This window comes from Athene noctua, chromosome 9 (assembly GCF_965140245.1).
Source record: "Athene noctua chromosome 9, bAthNoc1.hap1.1, whole genome shotgun sequence".
NCBI classification, from domain to species: domain Eukaryota; kingdom Metazoa; phylum Chordata; class Aves; order Strigiformes; family Strigidae; genus Athene; species Athene noctua.
In genome coordinates this window covers 16,766,024-16,789,127 of record NC_134045.1, presented here as the reverse complement: position 1 = coordinate 16,789,127, position 23,104 = coordinate 16,766,024, and the positions used below count along the sequence as shown (strand labels likewise).

At 35.8% G+C, this 23,104-nt stretch overlaps 1 protein-coding gene across 1 annotated transcript in view; it reads left to right on the top strand.

The window, feature by feature from the left end:
- LOC141963652 (transcription initiation factor TFIID subunit 4-like) overlaps window positions 1-23,104 on the top strand; it is a 148,148-nt gene that overhangs the window by 54,935 nt on the left and 70,109 nt on the right. The window contains exons 11-12 of the mRNA XM_074913192.1: window positions 11,453-11,583; window positions 13,571-13,696. Coding sequence (XP_074769293.1) covers window positions 11,453-11,583; window positions 13,571-13,696 — 257 coding nt within the window. The remainder of the gene's footprint in view (window positions 1-11,452; window positions 11,584-13,570; window positions 13,697-23,104) is intronic.

The window sequence follows — 23,104 nt, the reverse complement described above, 5'->3', positions numbered from 1 at the left end:
TGTTGAGCTGGTACAAAGACATTCTACTGGTAACAAAAAGGTATTTGTTTTCAAGAAAGTATCTGCAACACTGGATGTTATACCAGATGAGATACCACCATCTGTTCTTGCACAATAATGTAGAAGTGCAGCTTCAGTATCAGCTATCATAAACTAAAGCTATTTTGACGAAATCAAATGACCATGTCTGATCTGGATAAATATTTTAGTGTGGATGATCAGGTGATGCATGGATTTGGTCTTAAAGAATGTGGCACAATGTCCTGATCTTGACAACTTTTCTTCTAATCCTGGTCATACACAGATGAACATGCTGACATTTTGAAATTCAGGTTATGGTCTTTGGTCTACCCTTCTGGTACCCTTTATAATTTCCTGTGTTCTTTGTGCATACCCTTTCCAGCTGATGTGCCCATCTCACCGCCTTGAGATGCGGCCTCAAGGCTAGTCTGCCTGGCAGCCAGCTTGTAGTGGACAACTGTGATACCTGTTCAGACATGTCACTAACAAGACTTTTACAGTATCAGAGAGATGGTTTCTCTAGAAAAAAAAAAAAGGAAGAATGTGTGCATTGTTTACCGAAGTTGCTTTAAAAGAATAGAAGAATATAGGCAAATTCTTACACTTGGTATTCCTTTTAATCCTTGTGTGGATGTGATTGAGACTGTTCTCTGTTACCATGAGGACTGTGTTACAGGATGCTGACATCTGTGCCTCCACATGTGTTCTACAAGAGTTCTTCTCCATCTCTGTTTCACCTGGCATACTGTCACAGTTGTATACTTCTTGTGTTTAAGCCTGAGGTCCTGTAATGGTTTAGTATCTTTTGACCTTGGGCTTAGCCCAAGAAGCACATTCTCCTAGCCTCCATGAAAACAAGTAAAGATAAATCCCCAACTAACAACTTCTCTATTGTTTTCTTAAGGACTCTTATTGGTGTCATTGCCATACTAGTTCTTTTTCATTTAGTCCCTCTAATAATCTCTTTTGATTTGACTCTGTAGTAAGTAACCAAACACAGAAGTGCATTGAGGCATGTACTAATTCATAAAAATAGAGAATATATTTTCCAGTTCTCTACAGTCACTCTGTGTTTATTCTTGAATGTTCCTGAGTGTCTTTAGGCTTGCTTATTATGTTGTATTTATGTTTTGAGAAAACTAAGATTAAAAAAACCCCCACTGTAATCTGTGTATTCTCATTTGACTTGTCGAGACCTGCACCTATTTGAGTTGTCATCCCCACCTCTGTCTTTTACATTTTCCTCACACTGTTCAGTCGCTGCAGCACAGATTACTGGGATTATAGGGTAGGATATGGATGTAATTCTCATTTTTTGACATTCAGTGCCTCCTTTTTAATAATGTCAGCATCCTTTCCTATTAGGATATACACATGAAAGTGCACTTTAAGATTATCTTAAAGAGTAATTATTAAAAGAGAAAGGAAATAAACATCAAAATTAAGGATAACATGTTTCCTTAGCACACTGAGATTTTGATTTCTTCTAAAAGAAATTAGGTAATACACAGTTTAGTTACAGAAAAAATAGGGAAACGATTAATAGTATAATTTCTGTTCCTTCAGCGTTTTCTTTCTGTCCTCTCTGATCAATCTGTAAGGCTTCCTTGCCATCTGAATAACAAGTATTCGCATCTCTGAGATGCACTGCTTAGAGGTTCATGCTTCCATGATTTGTGGCAGCTCCTTCCATTTTCTAAGCTTCCACATACCTGTGCATAATGTTGTTTGGTGACTGGCTTGGTTCTGTTTAGAGACAAGCCACTAAGGATAATAAAAATACTCTTTAGTGATGATTAATAGCTACCTTTCAGCTGTTTAATTATCTAGCTTAGAGACAGAATTTTGGAAACTGGATTGTTTCCAAACCATTGTTGGATATATATTTTAGGTCAGACTTCTTTTCAAATTAATTCTTTCTTTTTGCCAAAAAATATGAATTATGTGTGGGTTCCCAGACTTACCCACCTGAAAATTCTTAGAGAAGTGAAGGTGCGTTTCTTTTTTTGTCATTCTTTATGACTTTCATCAAAAAACTCTAACTATGTAAATAGAGTTAAGTAGGATGCTTGAGGAATTCTTCTACTTGATGAATTTTTTTTGTCTGGCCCCAAATCCCACCGACTTGCATAAGAGCAATCAGCACAGAAAATAGGATCAGACATTTGGGCCTGGATTACACTTAGGTTTCGCATTGATACAACTATTTCTCTTGCTCTCTTGTGTTAAAATAATTACACCAACATGACCCCCTAGAATGGAGCTATTTTTCTGGTTTTCCCTTTACAAGAATTAGGGATATCAAATTAAACTGGAAGGTAAAAGTTCAAAACAAGTAAAAAGGGCTATTTTTTTTTGTCAGGTGAGTAGTTAAGTTGTAGAACAGGTTCAAAAGAAAAACCCTTGAAAAATTAATGGTGAAAAAAATTCCATTCTGACCTAATATAGAGAAAGATTTAGGATGGTCCTAGGCTGTATATAATCACAGAGTTTTCACTGCACACTTTTTTTCTTAAATAGTCTTCTAAGCAGCATCTCCCACTACTGCTGTTAGAGAAGGGAGTCTGGATTATATTAAACACTATAGCTTTTCTTAACTTTTTATACAATTATATAAATATATAACTGTTTATTATAGTACAGTTTGTACTGGATATGTTAAATACACTATAGTACCTGAAACAACCTTTGAGTGGTTTTGTGCCAGTGCATTCACACTACAGACATTTAGAGTCTTAGCTGAATCTTACTTTGCTAAAATAATTTGCTTGGCATTTACTTTGGAGGGAGCAGGAGGAAAGGAGAATGTTAAAATTTTTGTAACATTCAGAATTTTTATTCCTTTAGGTTACACTACAACTGTGTGGCTGGTTATCTTTTTTTCTGCTGTGTCTTGTACTGAAAATGTTTGTATTTTGAGGATTTTAATCTGTAAATTTGGGGTTTATTAATTTGTTTTTAAAAAGTAACAGATGTTTTGCCAGTTCCTCAATTTCACAAAATGATTCCTGGGGAATCATCTCAAGGTGGGTAGTTTTGAAGAAGTATAGAACAAATACTACACCCAGCAAGTCTTGAGTTCTCAAGAAGACTGTCCACTTTTATCCAGAAGCTGGCTCATGAGATAACTTTTATCCTATGAGTGGTGGAGTGTTCTTTTACAACAAACTTACTGAAATAATTAATGTAGGGTCTTCTGTTACTTTGTAAATAACAATTACATGGTGATAAAAAGTAATTCTTTTTCACAAAGTCAGTTTATTACATATAAACGGGAAGTACGCTGTTGAACAGTATCAGATACTGGTTTACAAAATCTTTCCCATTCCAGTTCAGAGCTGGTTTGGAGCTCTGGAATATATCTTGGCCATCTGCCTCTCACAGAGGGGTGCTGGTTTGTACCTGCTAGAGGGAATCATTTACCAAATCTCAAAGCACTTGGCACTGATTCTCTCTGGTTTGGCAGGAAACACTCCCTAGCCTGTGGCCTTTCTAAACACTCTCCAGGTTATAGGTTCTTCAGAGGCGCCTGCTCGGACGACTTCATTTGGACTGGCTGCTTTTGTGAAGGTAGCAACTAAAGTTTTTCAGTTTCTCTTTTCTTCATCTGCTCTTCCAGCACCAAACAGTCTTAACAGTACAGCAAATCAACATTTATTAAATTATTTATGCGTTTAGTTAGTAAGAATTAAAGTGTAGCTTTTATTTAAAGGACTGCAAACAGAAAATTACAGCTAAAATTACCATACTGTTTCTTTTGCCTGGGATCGCCAGGTTATCTTATACCCCTAGGAATCTCTAATCCTAATCATCAGAACCTAGTGATTTGTTGTTTGCACTCTCACTCTGTTTAACAAGCTTTTCCTTTGGTTTTTAATACTTAAAGTCTGTCTGGGGTTCTGGTAGCCCCCACAACACAACCCCAGGGTATTTTGTACCCAAACAACCTCCTCGGTTTTCTCCTTTATTGTGTTTCATCCCCCAATCTCTGTGTTAATATTCAAAATTGTTTTTCCCCTTTGATAGCAACATGAATGCAGTATTGATGAATTACTTTGTAGGCTGAGGACACTGCTATGTGGTACATGTACCCTGTTCTTAAGTCTCACCTGACTGGGTTGGGGGAAGTAAGTTCAGTAATGGCCATTTATGGCTCCTCAGGATGCCACGGGCCCTTAGTACATTAGAGTTGTTTCCCCTTTGTGTTTAGTCAGCCTGATAGTTAAATACTGTTGCTCAGTTTAGAATTATTAATATAATAGGATTAGACAAAGCACCTATTTCTTTCTGTTGATTTCATGAGCCACTTTCTGTAGAGACCACATGGTGTGTCTTGGGACGTACAAATATTGGTTGTCTAGTCTTAGAAAACGAACCTCTCTCCCTTTTTCCCCAATTTTTGCAGCTGTTAGTCTCCAGAAGTTCTTGTATAGCATAAGTCTTGAACTGTGACTACTTAACTGATCATGTTGTATCTAATTACATGTAATTTTACAGAGATTAAGGTTTAAGTGACACCTTAATCTCTTTGTGACACCTTCTGCTGACACCTACAGTGGACTATAAAAACATCAGTTTCCCTTATGATATTGAAATGGAGGAATGGAATTAAAGAATTGCAGTTTGGAAGGCTGCAGAAATTCAAGTGGCAGTTTTTCCAATACCTTGCTTTTCCTGATGGGAAGGATTGCAGAGGGACTGAGGCATGTAACTGTGGTGGTTCTGTTGGAATAAAAGAGGAAGGGGTCTTGAGCCTAAAACTGTAGATGCAATCCAAGGCACAGCCTAGTATTTACTGTGCTTTGGGGATGAGGTAGGTAAGTAGATATGACCAGGTACACGTTTGTTGCATTATTCTAGGTCTGATGCTGTTGAATGAGGTCAAATAAAAGCTTAAGTAAAAAAATGCCCTAGATTCAAGGGGGATGGACTTTTGTGATTGTTTCCATCTTGTAGTATGCAAGCCAGCTGTAACAGCAGAAGTCTGGACCTAAGAAGTGGTTCCAGTTGCATCCTGGGACAATATTTCATGCACAGAATGTAGAGTTTAAGAAGTTGCTCCTGGTTTTAAGATGATAGCAGAGAGTGCTTTCTGCAGTTCTGGCTGACCTGTGATTAGAGCAAACAGACTAATTATGCACTCTCCCAATGTTTCTGTTGAAGGACAAGACAAATTCAAGCCTGAAATACATGCTGTTTAACTGTTTAAAACCAGTTCTTCAAGGTTTTTCTGTTTTAAGTGTAAACGTAAAGAGATTTTTATACAGGCACTCAATAATTTATTACATCAATAATCAGTCAGACCTGATGTTTTACAAATAATTTTTTTTATCTTTGATCTCAATCCTGTCAGTCCTCTTAAAGTATAAATTATTAAAGTAACTTTTTGATTCTTTGAAAGCCTATCTGCAAAGATAGTATTTTTCTTCTGCTTCTCAAATAGGGTAGTATTCTTCTTAGGATTTATTTCAGTTTGTTTGATCAATAAAATATAATTAAACTTTTAAAGTTCAGCAAAGCCAGTATCTTTCAGATAGCTAAGCAGATGATAGCACTCTTCAGAATTTTCACTTCTTGGGACCTGAAAGTTTTCAATGACAAGGTTTAGGTGCTTTTATGTTTGTAAAAAACAATCTTGTGCTAGTGACACATATGCCAATATCAGAATAATATTGCTGAACGTTTTTTCCCTCAAGGTTTTTGAAACTTACATACAAGTTCTAACTTCATAGAAACTCTATTGCAATATCTCAAACTTTTAAAGTGAGTATAGTTTATTGGTAACAAAAATATTCTAACACTTCCTTTGCATGCTGTCTTGTATACTGTAGATCTTTATTAAATGCTGATTGACCCATGGTTTGCTATTAAAGCTTCCAAACATGTAATTAAAATGAATGTGTAGGCAGGCTTTATTGTGCTCTTCTGTAAGTGCTTGACAGATTAGAAATTTGCTTACTTTGGGGGTATTAATTTGTGATCCCTCATATTTTTCATATACAATAGTGTGACTCAGCTGACTGCTTTAGTAGCATTTGATGTCTCTGAGGATATGTTGAGACTGAGTCCTGCCATAAAGATTTGAAGTGTTCATGCAATCAGTCATGATGGTCTTGTACAGTTCTGGTGTAGTAAGAGGTCTGGCAGGAACACCTGAATGAAGAACGTGACCTTAGTTATGTCTTCAAAAATACAAAAACTCAAATTCAGGTAGAGAGATTGGTTAAAATTATATCTTGGAGCACTGTTTTGCCTCAGCTCTATTTTTGTTGTTATCCTTGATGGTGTTTTTATCATAGCTCTAGGAAAAGTTCAGAATTACATTGCTAAAATAATTTTAAAACTTGAAGCATATGCTTGTTATCAAAAATGTCTACATTTTTAAAATACATTATTTAAAATAAACTTTTTTCAAATAACAGATTTTTAAAATGTTTTTACTTTTAAATGTGTGGCTTTGTGACTGAAATTCTGCATTTAAAGCAAAACTGCAAGTTAAGATGGTCACATCAAACTTAAAGCACATTAAGAAGATCTCTTAAAAGTCAGAAACAAGTTCGGCTTTTAACAAAAGACAGATTATAACAGTCTGTTGATAGAAATGACTTAATTTTTTTGTTTAATCTTAATTTTCTCTGAGTTTTGTGTTTATGTATGTAAGTATATATATTATGACTTCTTACTGCAATGATTAGATGGCACAATTAAGGCCAGAATCCAGAATGACAGGACCTAAATATCTGTAGATGAAGCCACTGTCCAATGACTTGATTAGAAAGATGAATAATTTATTGAGGTTTGTGATACAATTAAGTATTTATAGTATTATATATGTGTGTGTGTGTATATACATATTTCTTAAAACTATTAATTATATTTCTTTTCCCACATCATCATCAGTCTAGGGAATCTTGCAAAGGGAAGAGAAGCCTTTCTGTATTAAAACTTGGAAAAGTAATTATGCTGACTAGAAGAATATCTCAGAAATTTCCTATTTAGAGATCAGCATTATTTTCCTTTGATGGCAGAGAGAATTCCAGTACACTTTTTATAAATGAGAGTGGATGAAACTCAGGAGGGAGATGTAGTAGAGAAGAAAAAAATATTAAGACTCTAATATAGAAATAAATGAAAATTAACAGTTTCCAGCCCTTTGCATAGATTCAGTTTCTACTTGGCATTTTTTCTGAGTAGCAGAAAGCAAAAGAAGACAATCTGTAAATAACGGTATCAGAACTGTTCCTAGGTCAGCAGATCAATGAAGCAATATACATGACTGTTTATGAAAGTATAGCTAGGCCAGCCTTTCCAAGTGTAGATGAGATTGTTTCAGGAGCACACTGGTAATTTTCCCATCCATAACCCAAGTATTTAAGTAGTGTGCCAAGTCTTCATGTAGTATACAGCTTTGGAATGCACCCTGCTTCTGACATCCTATGCTAACAGGATTTTGACTAATGTAATTTAAAACAGGGAAGATATGATGATGCTTCCACACATGCTGAATGTTGTGCAGGACAAGTTGACTTTTTAAAAATTTATGGGTTTGTAGTCTGGTTTTTTGATACTAATTCACTTTTGGGGGAAATTTGTTTTGTGTTTTTTCTTACTTGGCCTGTTCTCCAAAGTGATTGACCAGCCTATTCGCCTTCCTTCTCTCTCTCTCTTCAGTAACTTTGGAATCCATTGATATCAGTAGCTAGATAGCCCCTCCATGTGTCCCAGTTGAGGGTGAAATCACCCACTTTTTCCTTTTTCTTGCTCTTTCCTCTGGTTGGCTGCCAGTCAGCACTCTTGTACAGACTGGCCAGGTTGTCCTCAGGGTGGGTTGACTCTACCCAGCTAGCAAGCTGGACAAATATGGACTGTGAGACATGTGTTAGTATTATGCAATAATAAGGAATATGGGACAAAGTTGGAGCTATGCAGAAGGACAGGGACCATGGAATCACTCAGGTTGGAGAGAACTTGAGTGGTCATCTCATCCAACCTCTTGCTCAAAGCTGGGTCAACATTAAAATTCAGACAAGGTTGCTTGGGGCATTGTCTGGCTGTCTTAAAAATCTGGAAGGTGGAAGAGTATGCAACTTTTTTTGTGCAAAGTGTTCCAGTGCTTAATTGTCTGCATAATAAAGAATTCTTCCCTATATCTAGTCAGAACCTTTGCTGTTTCAGTTTATGAATTTATTTCTCATTCTTCCAGGCATCCTCAGTAAAGAGTCTGGCTCCATCTTCTCAATAACCTCTCACCTCAGCCTTCTCTTCTCCAGGATAAAGAAGCCTCAGGTTCTTGTCATATAAGTCATATGTTCCAACCCCGTAACCATCTGTGGTGACTTTTCCATGGATTTGAGTTTTTCCAAGTCTTGTACGGGGCAACCCAAAAGTGACTGCAGTACTCTAGAGGTGGGCTGAGTGAAAAGGAACAATTGCTTCCCTCGATGTATTGGTTACTGTTGATCTACTATTTTGCTGTTTATGCAACCCGCTATGCTGTTGGTCTTCACTGTTGCTGGGAGGCACTGCTAAATCCCGGTTACCCTACTGACCACCACACTCATGTGCTTTCCATCAGTTCTGCTACCCTGCTAGGTAGTTCCCAGCCTGTATTGTTGCAGTCAGTCCATCCCAGGTGCAATACTTTGCATTTGTCCTTCTTGAATTTCATTAATTTCCTGTTGGCCTGCTCATCAGGTCCTTCTGACTGGCAGCCCTTCCCTTGGAACCACTCGGTGTGGTGCCATCTGCAAACGTGATGAGGCTGCTTTGTGTCTCCTCCTCCAGGTCACTGAGGCAGATATTAAAAAGGGTAAGTCCCAAGACAGACTCCTGAGGGAGCGGCTTCCAGGTAGTTTTCTGGCCTTGAGAATATTGTATTGAGGGATTTCAGGAGTAGAAAGTTACTGGGATATTGCAGAGGCTGATGAAGATGATGCAGGACAAGAATCTTTAGGAACTGGGCATCTCAGGGAATGGTCCTTTGACTATGGATCAATTTCTGAAAAGCTGAAGAGGCAAAACAAGCCATATACTGGTTGAATTTACTTAGAACAAAAGTATTTAAAATTCGTAAAACCTTCACTGTGGAAAAAAAAAGATGGTGATAGTGTATTTTAATGAAAGGATTGTGTGTGTTTAGGGAAGCTGGGTAGCTGTAGTTAGACTGCTGAAATTTGAAGAATTATTATTTCAACAATTATTCATTCATATCCTTACCTAGAATACTTGGCAGAATTTTCCATCTCAAACCTCTTTTCTGGATACTATAGTTAATTAAATTTCCGTTCTTACTTGCATTTTATCTTTCAGACTAGGCTTTTTGATTGATAGCTTTGCTTACATATGTTTGCATAATAAAATGGTGCATACTCAAGTAGGTCTTGATATTGCAAGTCTGACTTGCACAAATAGCTCCTACCAATATGAATAGTCCTCCTGACTTCAAGGCCTTAATTTGCATGAGTAACAGTTGCAGCATGGGGATCTTAATGCGTATGTCTGCTTTCCATTATACGTTCAGCTTTCAGCAACTTCAGTGGAGTTCCATCTCTATTACAGAGGACAAATTGGGCACCAAGAAAGATTTAATTTTTTTTTAGTGGTAGAGCAAGAATCAGTTAAAAAGCGTGTGTGTGTGTATATATATATATATATATATATATATAGTGTTAAAATCCTTAAGGTAACCTGTACCATATGGAGTCAGTGATGGCTGAAGTTAGTTTGAGATAGCGACTTCAAAGCATTATTAAAATAACTAATATCAGAAATACGTGACAGAGAGTTGAGCTCTGCGAGGTGTGGGAGTGATGTATGGTATTGATGTAATAAAACACGGGTGTAATGAGCTGCTGCGGGTCAAAGCGTGAGGAGGCGAGGGGCGGGGCGGGGCTGCCCGGGGCGGGGCGGGGCTGCCCGGGGCGGGGCGGGGCTGCCCGGGGCAGGGCGGGGCTGCCCGGGGCGGGGCGGGGCTGCCCGGGGCAGGGCGGGGCTGCCCGGGGCGGGGCGGGGCTGCCCGGGGCGGGGCAGGCGCAGCTCCCCCTGCCGGCGGTGGTGGCAGCCGGCCGGGCCGCCCGCGCTCGCCGTGATGGAGCGGCCCCAGCGCGGCCCTGACAGGAGCCCAGGGTGATGCTGAGCGCTGCCACTTCGCCTCAGATCACACCGCTGGAGTAACACAAGTGCACATCCCTGTGAGACCACTGCTCACTTGCTCAGCTTCATTTTTTAGACGTGTGATGGTTTCTTGCTCTTGATTTGGCCAGGAAAAGATAGGAATGCTTCACAAAAACAGTCGTTCTTAAGCCTCTCAGGTTTGTATTTGCTCGGGCACCCCGCCCGCAAACAAATATGACTTCTGTCAATGAGCTGTTCAGGAAATACTTTCCAAAATATTCTCAAACAAATTTCCCGCAGTGTTTTGCACACCCATTAATGCATCACAGACAAACATATTCACAAACATTTTTAAGCCACGTGTTCTCTCAGTGGAAAACTGAATCATGTAATCAGAGTATTTTCTTTTTTATGGTGGGTCAGATCCAATAATCCATACAAAATGCAACTCCTGATTTTCTCATATGTAAAAAATATCTATCTCCGTGCACACACAGAGAGTTTCTTACCCAGAAAAGTGTCCCACTGGGACTACTCTTATATATGTCATTGTAGGACTAGAGCTTAGATTAGCATGTATATTCTTATATTTACAAATTTATATCCAATACTTAGTAATTATTTTGATGAATGTAGGAATACTTAAGGGTTACCCATATTCTTGTTTCTGTAGCTTAGGTAGGTTTTTTTAATAGACTGTAGAGTGTTTGCTTTTTGTATAAACTCAGCAGAAAGTATCAAATGTCCAAATAACTACAAACATGTCTTTTAGAAGTCTTTGGGGGACAACTGGTGTTTTTAAATAACTGTTGTTAATATGACTTTATTTCTTCATATTGAATTCATAGATTATTTTTTTTTTTCCTAAAAAGATATTGTCAGTAGTATGACAATAGTGTAGGCTGAAGTATGCAACGGTATGCTTTGGGCTGCAGCCTCATCTCACTGACTGAGATTAATCTGCACTAATGCTTCTGAAAATGAAGGAATTGCTTTTTCTTGTGTAGAACAACTGCAAACTCAAAGTGTCTCATACTTTGTTATGCTTTGTTTTAATATGTTAGGACAAACTTCAGTAAAGTTCTGAAATGCTTTCTAAGTGGTAATAAAAGCACTCTGATTTCTCTTTCGAACTTTAAAGTGTAGTCACACCTCTTTTCAAGGGTTCATGAATGTATCACCAAAGCTACATAAATAGACAGTCATTTTTTTTTCTGTTCAGGAAAATGAAGTTATGACTATGTTCTTTAGAGTTCAGGGTTGGGTTATTTTTGGTGAGGCATAAGCTAATTCTGTTTTGTTTTGTTTTTTGCTTTAGCTAAAAAACTAGGAATTACTGATGTGCCAGCTGAGGTGGTTACTTTTATTTCCCATGCAACACAAAACAGATTAAGAACAGTGATAGAAAAAGTAACAGTGATAACCCAGCACCGAATGGAATCGTACAAAGTAAGTGTGCAAAGAAAGGTACTGTATGTTACAGAACGATGCAGTGTGATGTGTTTTTTTCATAGCACACGGTAGGTATTTTGTGTTCATTCTGTGTGCAAAGTATGTTTTAATTGCAAGTTTGTCTATCTCAGCAAACAGAAAGTGGTGGTATTATAGCACTGCTTGCCAGATCTGTCTTCCTCCTCTGCGACAGAATTTGTGTGTAGAATTATGTTTTCGTCCTTCTGTGCTAAAGTGTCTAGCATGCAGCATCTGTTAAGCTATTTCTGCTCGTGGATTGCGACTAAGATTGCTGATTCTTGATGTCTCCTTTTTTGACCAAGATATCTATTGATTTAATTAAAATTGTTTCAGTATATAGGAATCTACAGTAACTTTACATGTCCTTGCCTGTGAGAAATACTAATATTTTACAAAAGCTACCAATTTGTCTTAAACCACCAACTAAAGAATGCAGCTATAAATTCTTCACTGTAATTAAACAATGGTGTTCTCTTTAAAAAGAACATTTCAAAACAAAATGCTGCTCTGATTCTACTGTTAGTGAATCTTGAAGAAAATTGAAACAATTCAGATATGTTAAACTGGGGGGAAAATCTAAATAAGAATCTACGAATCAGACTGAAATTCAAATAAAGCAAACTTTTACTGATAAATAAAAAAGTACCATTTTTGATAAAAGAAAGATGCTAATAGTTGTTAGACTGATGTAAAAGCAAGATGGCAATAACCATAGTTGTGTGTCTAAACTGTGTTTAGATTTCTTTAGTGTATATATACATTGAGTAGCTCTGGTTTGGTTTTTTTGCTTGTTTGTGGGTTATTTTTGTGCTTTCCTTGAGTGAAAGCCTGGTCAAACAGCTTTGGACTGTATCTTTGCCCACTTATTTTCCACTGAGTCACAGTTGGACTAATATGTGGCATTTGTAAGAAAAATTATCTTTGGGATCTGTGACTAGAATCAACATTACTGTGATAGAAAAATAGATATTTTTTTTTAAAAAAAAAAAGGCCACTATGACTTTTGTATTACTTACATTTACATCTTTCCTTGCAATTGATGGATATATTTACTATATTGGACTAAAAGTAAAATCTCCTTGTTTCTTTCCAATATTCTTCATCAGCTTCAGCAGTGTTAAATCACTCCTTCCTTCTACCTAGGATGGTGTCTGAGAAGAAAACACTTTGCTTAGTCCATGTTAAGCCAAATATGCATTTAAAATAATACCTTAACAGATTCTTAGAAAAAAAGTCAGTGTTGTCTCTGATTGAACTGTAGCATTTTCATTGTCTTCTGTTTATTTCTTAGTTAATAGTTTTCTTTGATTTCATAGCATTGCAGTCAAAAAGGCACATATTAAGCAGATAAATGAGATGGAAGTAATACGGATAACTTATTTTTCTGACTGATGTTCTGAGTATTCCCCATGTGGCTTGTGTCCTAAATTTTTATTGCTTGTTGGATACTAGGAAGACTTGCATGCTCTTAGTTGTCATAAAGTAGTTCTATTTTGGTTGTAATTAGAGCTTTATTTTCAACTGAAATTTTAGCTTTAATACTTTTATAATGCTGCATCTTGATCATGTCTGTTACTAGTGCAAGATGAGTACAAATACAGGAATTGCAGTTTATAACCAGGTTTATATCTTATGTTTAGGATTGTTCAGTAATTAAGTTAAGCATTTTAGGGGTTTTTAATCAGTAAGTTTGTTGGGTTTGGGGTTTTTAACTCTTTGCTGTCTCTGCTGCTGATAAATCAATCCTTGCTTTTAAAATTTGCTTAGATATTAAATAATCAGATTCTATGTGCATTATTAACCATAGGCTGGCTTCATTCCCCTGAGCTTAAGAGAAAAAGATTTTTTTTTTTAGTTGTTAGTACAGTGGAAAGATTTTAATATATAACACCTGTAGTCTTCTTTAAATGAATAGTCTTGATGAAAATACATGTTTTTGTAAAACATTCTTCTTATTTTACAGGATGATGAATGGTACGAACAAGCTACAGATGTCCGATCACAATTAAAGTTTTTTGAACAGTTAGAGCGTTTAGAAAAGCAAAGGAAAGATGAACAAGAGAGGGAAATCTTGCTAAAGGCTGCCAAGGTATCTGTTTTACTCCTTTCTTTTTTTTTTCCAACTACTTAACAATTCATAGTATTCAAACACTTACTTAATTTCATTAAATTTGTTTCATAAACACATTTTGTTTCTTATAATGAAAAGATAATGTTGTTGTGACATTGCACCTGTAATTTATGAAGCCGTGCTATCTTATCTATGATGACTCCAGACCTACCTGACAGGAGTGCTCCTGCATTTTCAAGATACAGCTCTGAATTTGATGAGTTCTTGGGAATATAGAAGACAATGGCTAACATTTTCAAAATAACTCAGTGAAATAATTTTCACAATTGCCTTTGAAATTTAATAGATGCCAGGGTTTCTGTGCCATTTGAAAATCATAGTCTACACTTCTGGTATTTAAACAAAATTCAGTAAATTGTTACAGAGGGGTTTTTGAGGCTTTTTACTTTTTCAGTTTCTAGACTTTTTTTATTTTAAAACAGTTCGGTTCATTTGTTTACTGGTTATTTATTAGTTAACTATCAGTTCTTCTGGACATATTCCTTTGTAACTTTATTTCCAAAGACTGAGTTTTGATACATGCAATACAACAAACGAAGACAATACTGTTTCAAGAGCATACAGGTACAGATAAATCTTCTGTTTATAACTGCAAATTTGATTATATTATATATATTGTATCAAACTGCAAATAAGTTTATCCCTTAGTTATCTCAATTTTCATTGCATTTGCATTTTTATTGAATTATTTATTGTATATTCTGAAGAGATTATGCAGAACAACTCAGTGCTCAATTGTAACACCAAGCTTCCTGATTTTGTGCCATTAATGTTCACAAATTGATTTTTTTGAAAAAAACTAACCTTCCTTATTTCAGAAATTTGTTTCTCAGTTTAACTACTTAAATCTGTCATGTTTTCACTCTTAATTTATAATTGTTCGTATTGTTAAAGATTCCACAAATTTTCACATAACATATATGCTCTTAAATATTTAGCTGAAAACAGATTTAGTGTTTTCGTGCGTAATGCTTATTTTTTTAAAAATAAAGGAATGCGTATTTATTTTTTATCCTGTTTTCTCCATTCAGTGAATACATCTTGATAAATCATGTTTTCTGTGTATCCTGCTGCTTGTTTGTTATGTTGCTTGTTTTTTTAATAGATATTGAGGAAAATTAAGTAGCTTGTAGTTCTTAGTTGAGGAACGTTTCCCTGACTGCACAAACTCTTACGCAGGCTGATCTGAGGTTGAGTTAGATGACTTCCTGTTGTCCCTTCCAACCTGAATTGCTTCATGATTCGATCTTTTTCTTGGGGGGGTGTGGGGGGGTGGTGTTTGTTTTAAATCTTGAATAATGTAAACTCCCGTGAAGTCAAAATTTAGGAAGTAAATTCATGATCACCAAGTTTGATTCCTGTAGATTACAGAAAGAGCAAAGTAAAGAATTCTACAATAAATATATATAAAAAAAGGTCCTTTACTTGATTTGAAGAAATTATCTTAATGAAAATAATGAATGCATAAATCAACTTCATAACCAGAAAGTGACCGGAGACAGCTTGGCATGAATACATGGTATACTAGATAAATATATGAAGGCATTATAAAAACAAACCCAAACCACAAAGTAGCCATGGAAGAGCAATGCTGATTTATCAGTATTAATGTTTAGAAAGAGAAGTTGAAGATCTTGTGAACCTTTTGGGAGGTGCTTATACAATGTTGTGATCGAAGTGTAAATGCCAATTTGTAACTGAACTTACACTGACAGCATCTTTCTTTGTGGAACATTGAGCTGGCTCTCAACCATTCTGTTCTGATGGATTGATGACCTATTGCAAGACTTCCACAGGACATAGTTTGGCAAAGTATGGTCATATTGCAACTCTTCAAGTAATTGTTTGTTCATGGTTTCCTTAGAATCTAGGCTGCTGCTCAAATAAATGCAACGCCACCTGTACATTAACAACAATAACTGTTGAGGTCTTTATTCTGAATTCCTAGGTACTAACTCTACCCAGGATTTTTTTTTTTTTTTTCTGGTCTTTTATAAACTTGCCTAGTTGTCTAAGGAGATCTAAGTCTTTGTGGAAAGGATGTAGTAATTGTAATGACACAGTTATTAAATGGACACAGTTAAAATTTGCCCCAGCTGCCCTGATAAGTAGCGATAAAGTTCAGTAACCATTTCATGTCTCTTTGTGGCCTGCTGATTGATATTTGTGTCTGCAAAGTGGGTAATGAATAAACTGGCTCTGGAGACTGAAATATCCACTATGCAGACATTGTTTCCATGATCGTGACATCTTTGTCACCTTGACAGTGTTGTGTCTTTAAAGGTTAGAAAACTTGGAATTTAAAAATTAAATTTCTGTTTCTGCTTTTTTCCCTGTAGATGCATAAATCTAAAAATCAGAAATTTTCTTTATTTATAACTTCAGCTTCTTAATGTGTCTTTTAGACAAACAGAGCGATCTTTTATCTTGTACATGTTTTGACATGTTATTTTGCAACATGTTTTTAAAGTTACTCAGCAAAGTAATTTTAGGAAAAGTTTCAAAATTGCCTGCTAGTGGTACCTCATCTATTGTCTAGTATGGAAAAGTGTAAACAGGTTTAACTTGCACGGTGAAAATTCTATTTTAATTATTTACACTCTGGAGTCTTGTTAACAGACGAAGTCCAGGTTTTGACTAAGAATAAGATAATGAAGGAAGTGTTTTGGGTGTTGGAGTGTGGATGGTATTAAGCAATCAACTTTAAAAAATAATCAACTGAAAAGATGATGAAGAATGAAGGAATAGATTGAAATGAAAGGGGAGTCAGCATGAGTCTTTGGGAAGCCTTTAAACCGATTTGGTAATTTTACATTTGAATTCAGTAAGGGGAAAGAAAGTTATGTAAATGATGGTCAAAGAAAGTGCAGGTTTGCAGCTTTTTGTTGTTGTTTTGGGTAGTGGGTCAGTTTCTTTAAGAGGGGAAAAGAAAATATTTGACACTAGTGTTCTGATTGATCTGCAACCATAATTTCAGTTGTTACAGTAGGATGTGATTGCGGAATCTTTAACCACCCAGATGGGGTTGGTTTTGCTTCAGGAAATGTTTTTGGGTGAATCAGAGATAAAATCAGATGGGAAGACAGAAGAAAAAAAATGTTAGGTTTCAAAAAATATTTTAAATTTCTGACATTCTGAGAAAAGGCACTATCCACGTTAAAAATAATTGTGAAGCTACAAGAGTAGCTTTAAAGCAAAACAGCAGTATTATGTGGCTCGTTAAATGAGATAATATTACAAAATCTTATGTCCCATGCCTGGGAAGTGCTTGAGAAATAGAAACTTAATACCACAAGCTTAGAAGAATATAATGACTGATGTTCACATTCTAGTGAGATATTTTTGGGGAAGACAAACTTGACAGGAAAGGAAAAATCATAAGGTATACTATAGTAGCAATGCAAGCTACAGTTTCTTTTTTATTAAAAATGTGAAAATTGGAAACAAGACTACACTGTTTCAGGAGCTAGCATGATCTCTTGTACCTCGGGGATCTCTGCATCATGTTTCACAATGTATGCATATGAACCTAGATCATATGACCCAAAACATTTCTCTTATTTACCTCCTAGTAATTCTTTTTAAAATAGCCGAGTTTAAAGACATAATGGTCCCTAGACTTGTGAGATCCAGTCACCTCCTGCTGCTGGAACAGCTCCTGTTTCAAACATCCAGATAATATGATGTCTCAAATACAGAAGCTGTACAGGGAGAGAGTGCAGCTGTCTTGATTGTCATTACTTTTGAGTTATCTTCTGGATACATGAAGATAAAATAAAAATGGCACAAGGAGGGGCCATCTTGTATATAAACACCTATGCAGAATGGAGTCTTTTTAAAGGAAACATTATGGAGAGTCAGGTCTTTGCCCTCTTTTGTTTTCCCAGTAAGAACCCACTGGCTGTTGTTTCCATGTGTATGCAGAAGCACAGATCTCTTGAATGTGTCCTTGGTGACTAGTATGGGAAATTGCAAGAAGACCTAAGGAAGGTCTTAAGACTGCAGAAAGGTCAAGAGCCAGACTGAAATCACTTGAGGAATTTATCTTTACATTTGATGTGGTATGTGTTGTGTGGAGTTTCTCCAAAAAAAAAAAAAAAAGTCAAACCACAGGTCTTGCTATAGCAAAAGATGTGTTCCTTGATGCTTTCATAGCTGTTTCCAAAACCTGGAAAAGGCAGGCTGTGCATGTCAAATTGAATGAGGCTCTGGTTCTGGGCTAATAATGGGAATACTTCTGTCAGCAGGAGGAATAGGAGTTTGTAGTTAATATTTTTGGGTTTGGTTTTATTTCTGAACTGTTTTTTGGAAAGATAGAGGTATAGCTTGTTGTTGTCCTTGTTTTCAGAAAATCCATGAATACTAAATACTTCTGTGATATAATCTATAGTAAAGTGGATCATGTTAAAATTCCTGTGTTAATTCATCTGCTTAAAGTGGCTAAATGCATGTTTATTTTATTATAATATTAATTTTGAAAATTAATTTCCATATATAGTCGATTAGTCTATTATTGTGAGTGTTCTATATTAGTAGCAAAAGCCTGTCAAGTTTTGGGGTCTTAAATAGGGCTCTCACAAGAGTAAAATCTCTTCTGTTAAAAGAATAATTACATAAGTAAATGGAAAATTATGTTTAGTGTTGTTTGCACAGTTAATTAGTATTTATGAATGATAGTGATTTTTGTAGTACTACAGGCTGAAGGGCTTTTTTATTGGAGAGAGTTCGCTGAAATTTGGCAGTGCATATTTTCTTACACACACGCCCTGTGATTACTTGAAGGGGTTACCTCTTTGAGCCAGAGATGAGTTCAGTTGTCATGCCAATTTAATCCTTTCCCCCTCTTCTGAGAGTACAGTGGATGTAATGCAGCTTTCTGTGAGGTGAAGCACTCTCTGAAAGGAGACTTATAACTCACTTCTGATGAGAGGAGAGCAGAGGGAATTACTGTGTTGAGATAATTTTCTGAATTTTTAGAAATTTGTTACTTCAATTTTAATGATTTTAAAATAAATCTTTTTTTTAGACCTGTACTCTTCCATTCCACCTCACTGTGGTCGTAGCTCTGAATAGGGTTTTACCCTCAGCTATGCTGCTTTTAACTTTCACTTTTTATTAACAAAGCTAATGTGAAAGCAAAGTGTTTCATGTTGCCAATTTAATTTCTTTAATTAAAAGTGAAAGTTATAAGCTGGTACAGCCGTGGGTGAAGTTCTAATGTCATCAATGGGGAAAAATAGGTTTAAAATTGAAACTGTTGGCACAGCAGTGGCTTTCAATAGTATAGCACCTGCAGTTGTGACTCTTAACTTTAATGGAAAAAAAAAATAATTTGAAGCATTAAAGACTCCCAGTGTATGTATTGGGAAGGGGGAGTAGAGCCTTAACTGGGTTCAGATGTTGCTAAATGCAGGAGACATCTAGGAGGAGAGACCCTGTGAGACATAGGTTAACAAGTTGAGACTTCAAAATTATTATAAATCTAACAGAAAACTTTTTTTTGTTAGTGAGACAAAATGTAACAGTGGTGCTGCTTTGACATTACAAATTGCAACAAAATACTGAATAATGATCATGATTAAATACATCAGAAGGACTGTTAGTCTGCCCATCTGCATAGACACACAGAGTATCCTCCAATTTAAAAAAAAATTGTTGGATATATTTAAGTATTACATGAGTTACAGATATTATAATTATTTGAAAGTACTGTTGGTTTCTAATTTAAGACAATTCTATGAAATAAAAAATCGTCTTCTTATAACTACACTGTTAAATGTGTAATTAGATGTCTGTTTTTGTGGCATTCTTCCTTAACACAAGCAAGGGGAAAAGCTGAGGTTTGGAACATTAGGGAGTTTGGTAACATGTAAATGAAACCCCATATTGGGTTTTGAACAACCCCATAATGTGTTTTGAATACACACATTTAACATATGCTGCTTTTCATACTTTGAAACTCTAATATTTCCATAGACCTAATGTGATCTGTGCAGTTTTCAGATAAATAAGATAGCAAGTTCTCTAACACAAATCACTTTCATTCTTAATAATTAAAATATCAGGCTGTCTGGTCTAATACAAGTAACTTGTGTTTCGAAGAAATGTTAACAAACCTGGTTTGGCGAATAAGTTCTCAGTAGGAGACAGCATTTAATGTATTTAAAAGTATGTTATCTGGTTAAGATCAGTCCTCAGTTTCTCTAAAATTACTATGGGAAGCTAGCTGCTTCTAAAGGTGTTTATTCATCAGCATGAAAATATATTACGTAAACCTATCTTTCTTTATTTACAGATCTAGACATGAAGAATAGAGAGGGGAAGGGAAAGGAGTTGTGATAAACTCCTTGAAAGTATTTGAATAGGGGGGTTCTGTGATTGGTGGGTGTTTCTGAAGCTTTAGAGGAAGGAGACATTGGTGCATTAAAAGATTTTGGAAAAACATGTTTCACAAGACAGGTGAGATGCAGCTTATTAAGATTTGGATGTTAGAGGGAAAGAAGAACCAAAGACGATTTCAAGAAAAATTTGAGATTATTTCAAAGAACAATTTAAACTGGAATAACAGATACCTAGGAATGAATAGTAGCTTGATGAAAGTAAGTGTAAAATATTAAATTATTGGTGAATAAAAATGGTGGCATATAGACAAGCACTAAAAGAGCTGAGCAGCAGCAAAATTGTTCAGAGTCTTCAGATAAAGGAAAAGATGTTCACATGTGGAATGGAGTGTAAAGAGAAGCCAGTGACATTTTTAAAGCTTATCTAGGCACCTCTGTTAAGCTTGACATTTTCATTTTGCTTATACTTGCTTTAAGGTGTGTTGCATCGACACTGAAGAAGCCTTTTACAATTTACATTAGATTGTAAAGTGAAGAATTAATAAAATAGTCAATGTTTATACTTTTCCTTTAACACATTTTAGCTTCCATATGCTTGATGATTTTATTTCTGAAGGTACTGATTTGCAAACTGACATGGTAGTCAGCAGGAAGATATTTTAGTCTTAATATTTTTTTAAAAAATCTATTAAAATTTATCTGAACACAAAAAAACAAACAAACAAAAACCAAAATGACAGATAAATTCCTTATTTTTTTACTGTTACTTATACCAGTAATGACACATCCAGTGTAAAGTTGGGATTCTTCTTGTTTGAAACAAGAGCCTGAGCTCTTTGACAAGCCCATTTGGTGTGTGTTCAAGGAGTAACTAGCAACTCATTATGTTATTCTAAATGTAAAAGTAGTTCTACCTTCACCTTCAATACGTATTTATGACATCTCACATCACCTGGTCTTTTAGATCTTCATTACTGAAAAAAAATCCTGTATTTAATATCAGTCATGAGTATCTGTTTTCACCTCTGCAATAATTTTTATTATTTATTTATTGTGAATGAGCTGGAGTTTTACACAGAATAGATCATCTGCTTTTTTGCCCACATTTGGGGTCTGCTTTTTCAGATTATCCTAAACTTCAGATCTACTTCTATTTGGTCAGTTTCTGAAAATAACTAATTTATTATTCTGAAAATAATTTTTAATCAGTAGCACTTTCAGAGTTTTTCCTTCACTTATGGAGTCCAGGAAACTGAAATGTTACTTTGCATCTATTGCTTTAATGTTTCTTACAATGTCCCCAAACACGATGTAGATCTGGTGTGTTTTCCAGGGTTCAATCCCTTTCTTGTAGGAACTTGGTAACAATATTAGAAATCTCAGCTTGATTCTCCCAGGACATTCTGCTTTCTCCTTACGCTGAAGTGCTTTTAACTTGTACTTTGCATTTGGCAAATGATTCAGCTTCATACAGTAGTATAACAACACTTTGTATTTCTGTACTGCTTTCACTGTGAGACTCAGAAGGCAATAGAAATTCATTGTACATTTATAAATTTATCATCAAAACCCACAAAAGGGCTAAATATGATTTTCCATACATCATACTGGAGAAACTGAGGCACACCGTAATTAACTGTCATCAAAAATGACAGAGCAAGGACCTAATTTAGCTCAGTTCATAAAGACTTCCTAAATCCATCTCCTAGAGAAGCAACTCCTCGAACGGGTTTGGTTTTTAACCCAATAGGTATAATCAAATTCTTAGTAATTGCTCTGCTGAATAGAGTCCCTGCTCTCAGGCAGATCCACAGATTTCATGAAATGCCTTTTTGTTTTTTAAACATTAACTAGATCAGATTATCTACATTTTTCTTTTTGTCTGTCCACGGCAGTTAGAAGGAATATCAGCCTATGTTAAGTTAGAGTTTTTTTCTTGGTTGGCACAACTGCAACATGAGAGTCTAATTTGGTCATTAGCTATCTACAGATTTTAATTTCTCATTACGTTACTCCAGACACTTTCCTGTCAAACTGCCTTTTATGCCAACAGGCACAAAATCACTAGTAGGTGGTGTTGGAAGATGAAGCTAATGTGCACAGTGGAAGAGTCAAGCACAACTTATAAAAATCTCATTATTGTTTAATTTGGCCATGCTTTGTCATCACTGTGGTTTATATGTGGGCTATATTAGCTAAAAACGTAATTCCAGTTTACAAAAAAAACCAAACAGCAAAAAGAATAGAGAATTCAGTGTCATTGGTGCCCTGTCTGCCAAGTCACAGTCAAGCCTCTCTCTGGGTATATCAACAATATTATATGTCCTCTTTTCCTTAAAACCAATCTCCCTTTAGTTTTCTACATGGAATCTGAGCATGTGTAAGTTTGCAAGCTAGTATTCTTTAAAGTTTCAGGTCTGTCTTCAGCATGGAAGGAGGCAGAGAACGATAGATAAAGGGCATAGATATTCCTTTAGGAGCTGTGTAAATGGTATCACTTTAAATCTCAAAGAAATATTGAAGTAAAACAATTACATCTTTCAGTTATTGGGAATGACAGTTTTCCATGAATGTCTCAAGTTTTATTGCAGCTTCTTACAACTTTTAATGCAACCTTTCCTGAATACTGACCAATCATGCAATTAAAAGTATAACGCATATATTAGTCACCTCTCGAGTTTTGAATTCCATCAATTTGGGTATGCTTAGTGAGCATAAATAAGAATTTAATAGTTTTAACATACGGCTGTAAACAGTCTGTATCTCAAGAAATGTACTGTTATGCACTGTTATTGCAATTAAACAGTTATTCTTAATGGGGTTTTAGAGCTATTGTTGCTGGTTTTGAAGGAATATACGAAAGTTGCCATTTAGCAGTATTTACCCAGTTTTAAAAATTACAATGTTAATGTTATTAGTAGCGCATGAATGAGTTTAACCTATGTGTATATCTGTGCTGTACTCAAAGTAAGCTCATACAGACAGTAACATCTTTATTATGAAGATTTACTGTTTGGGAGGGTGA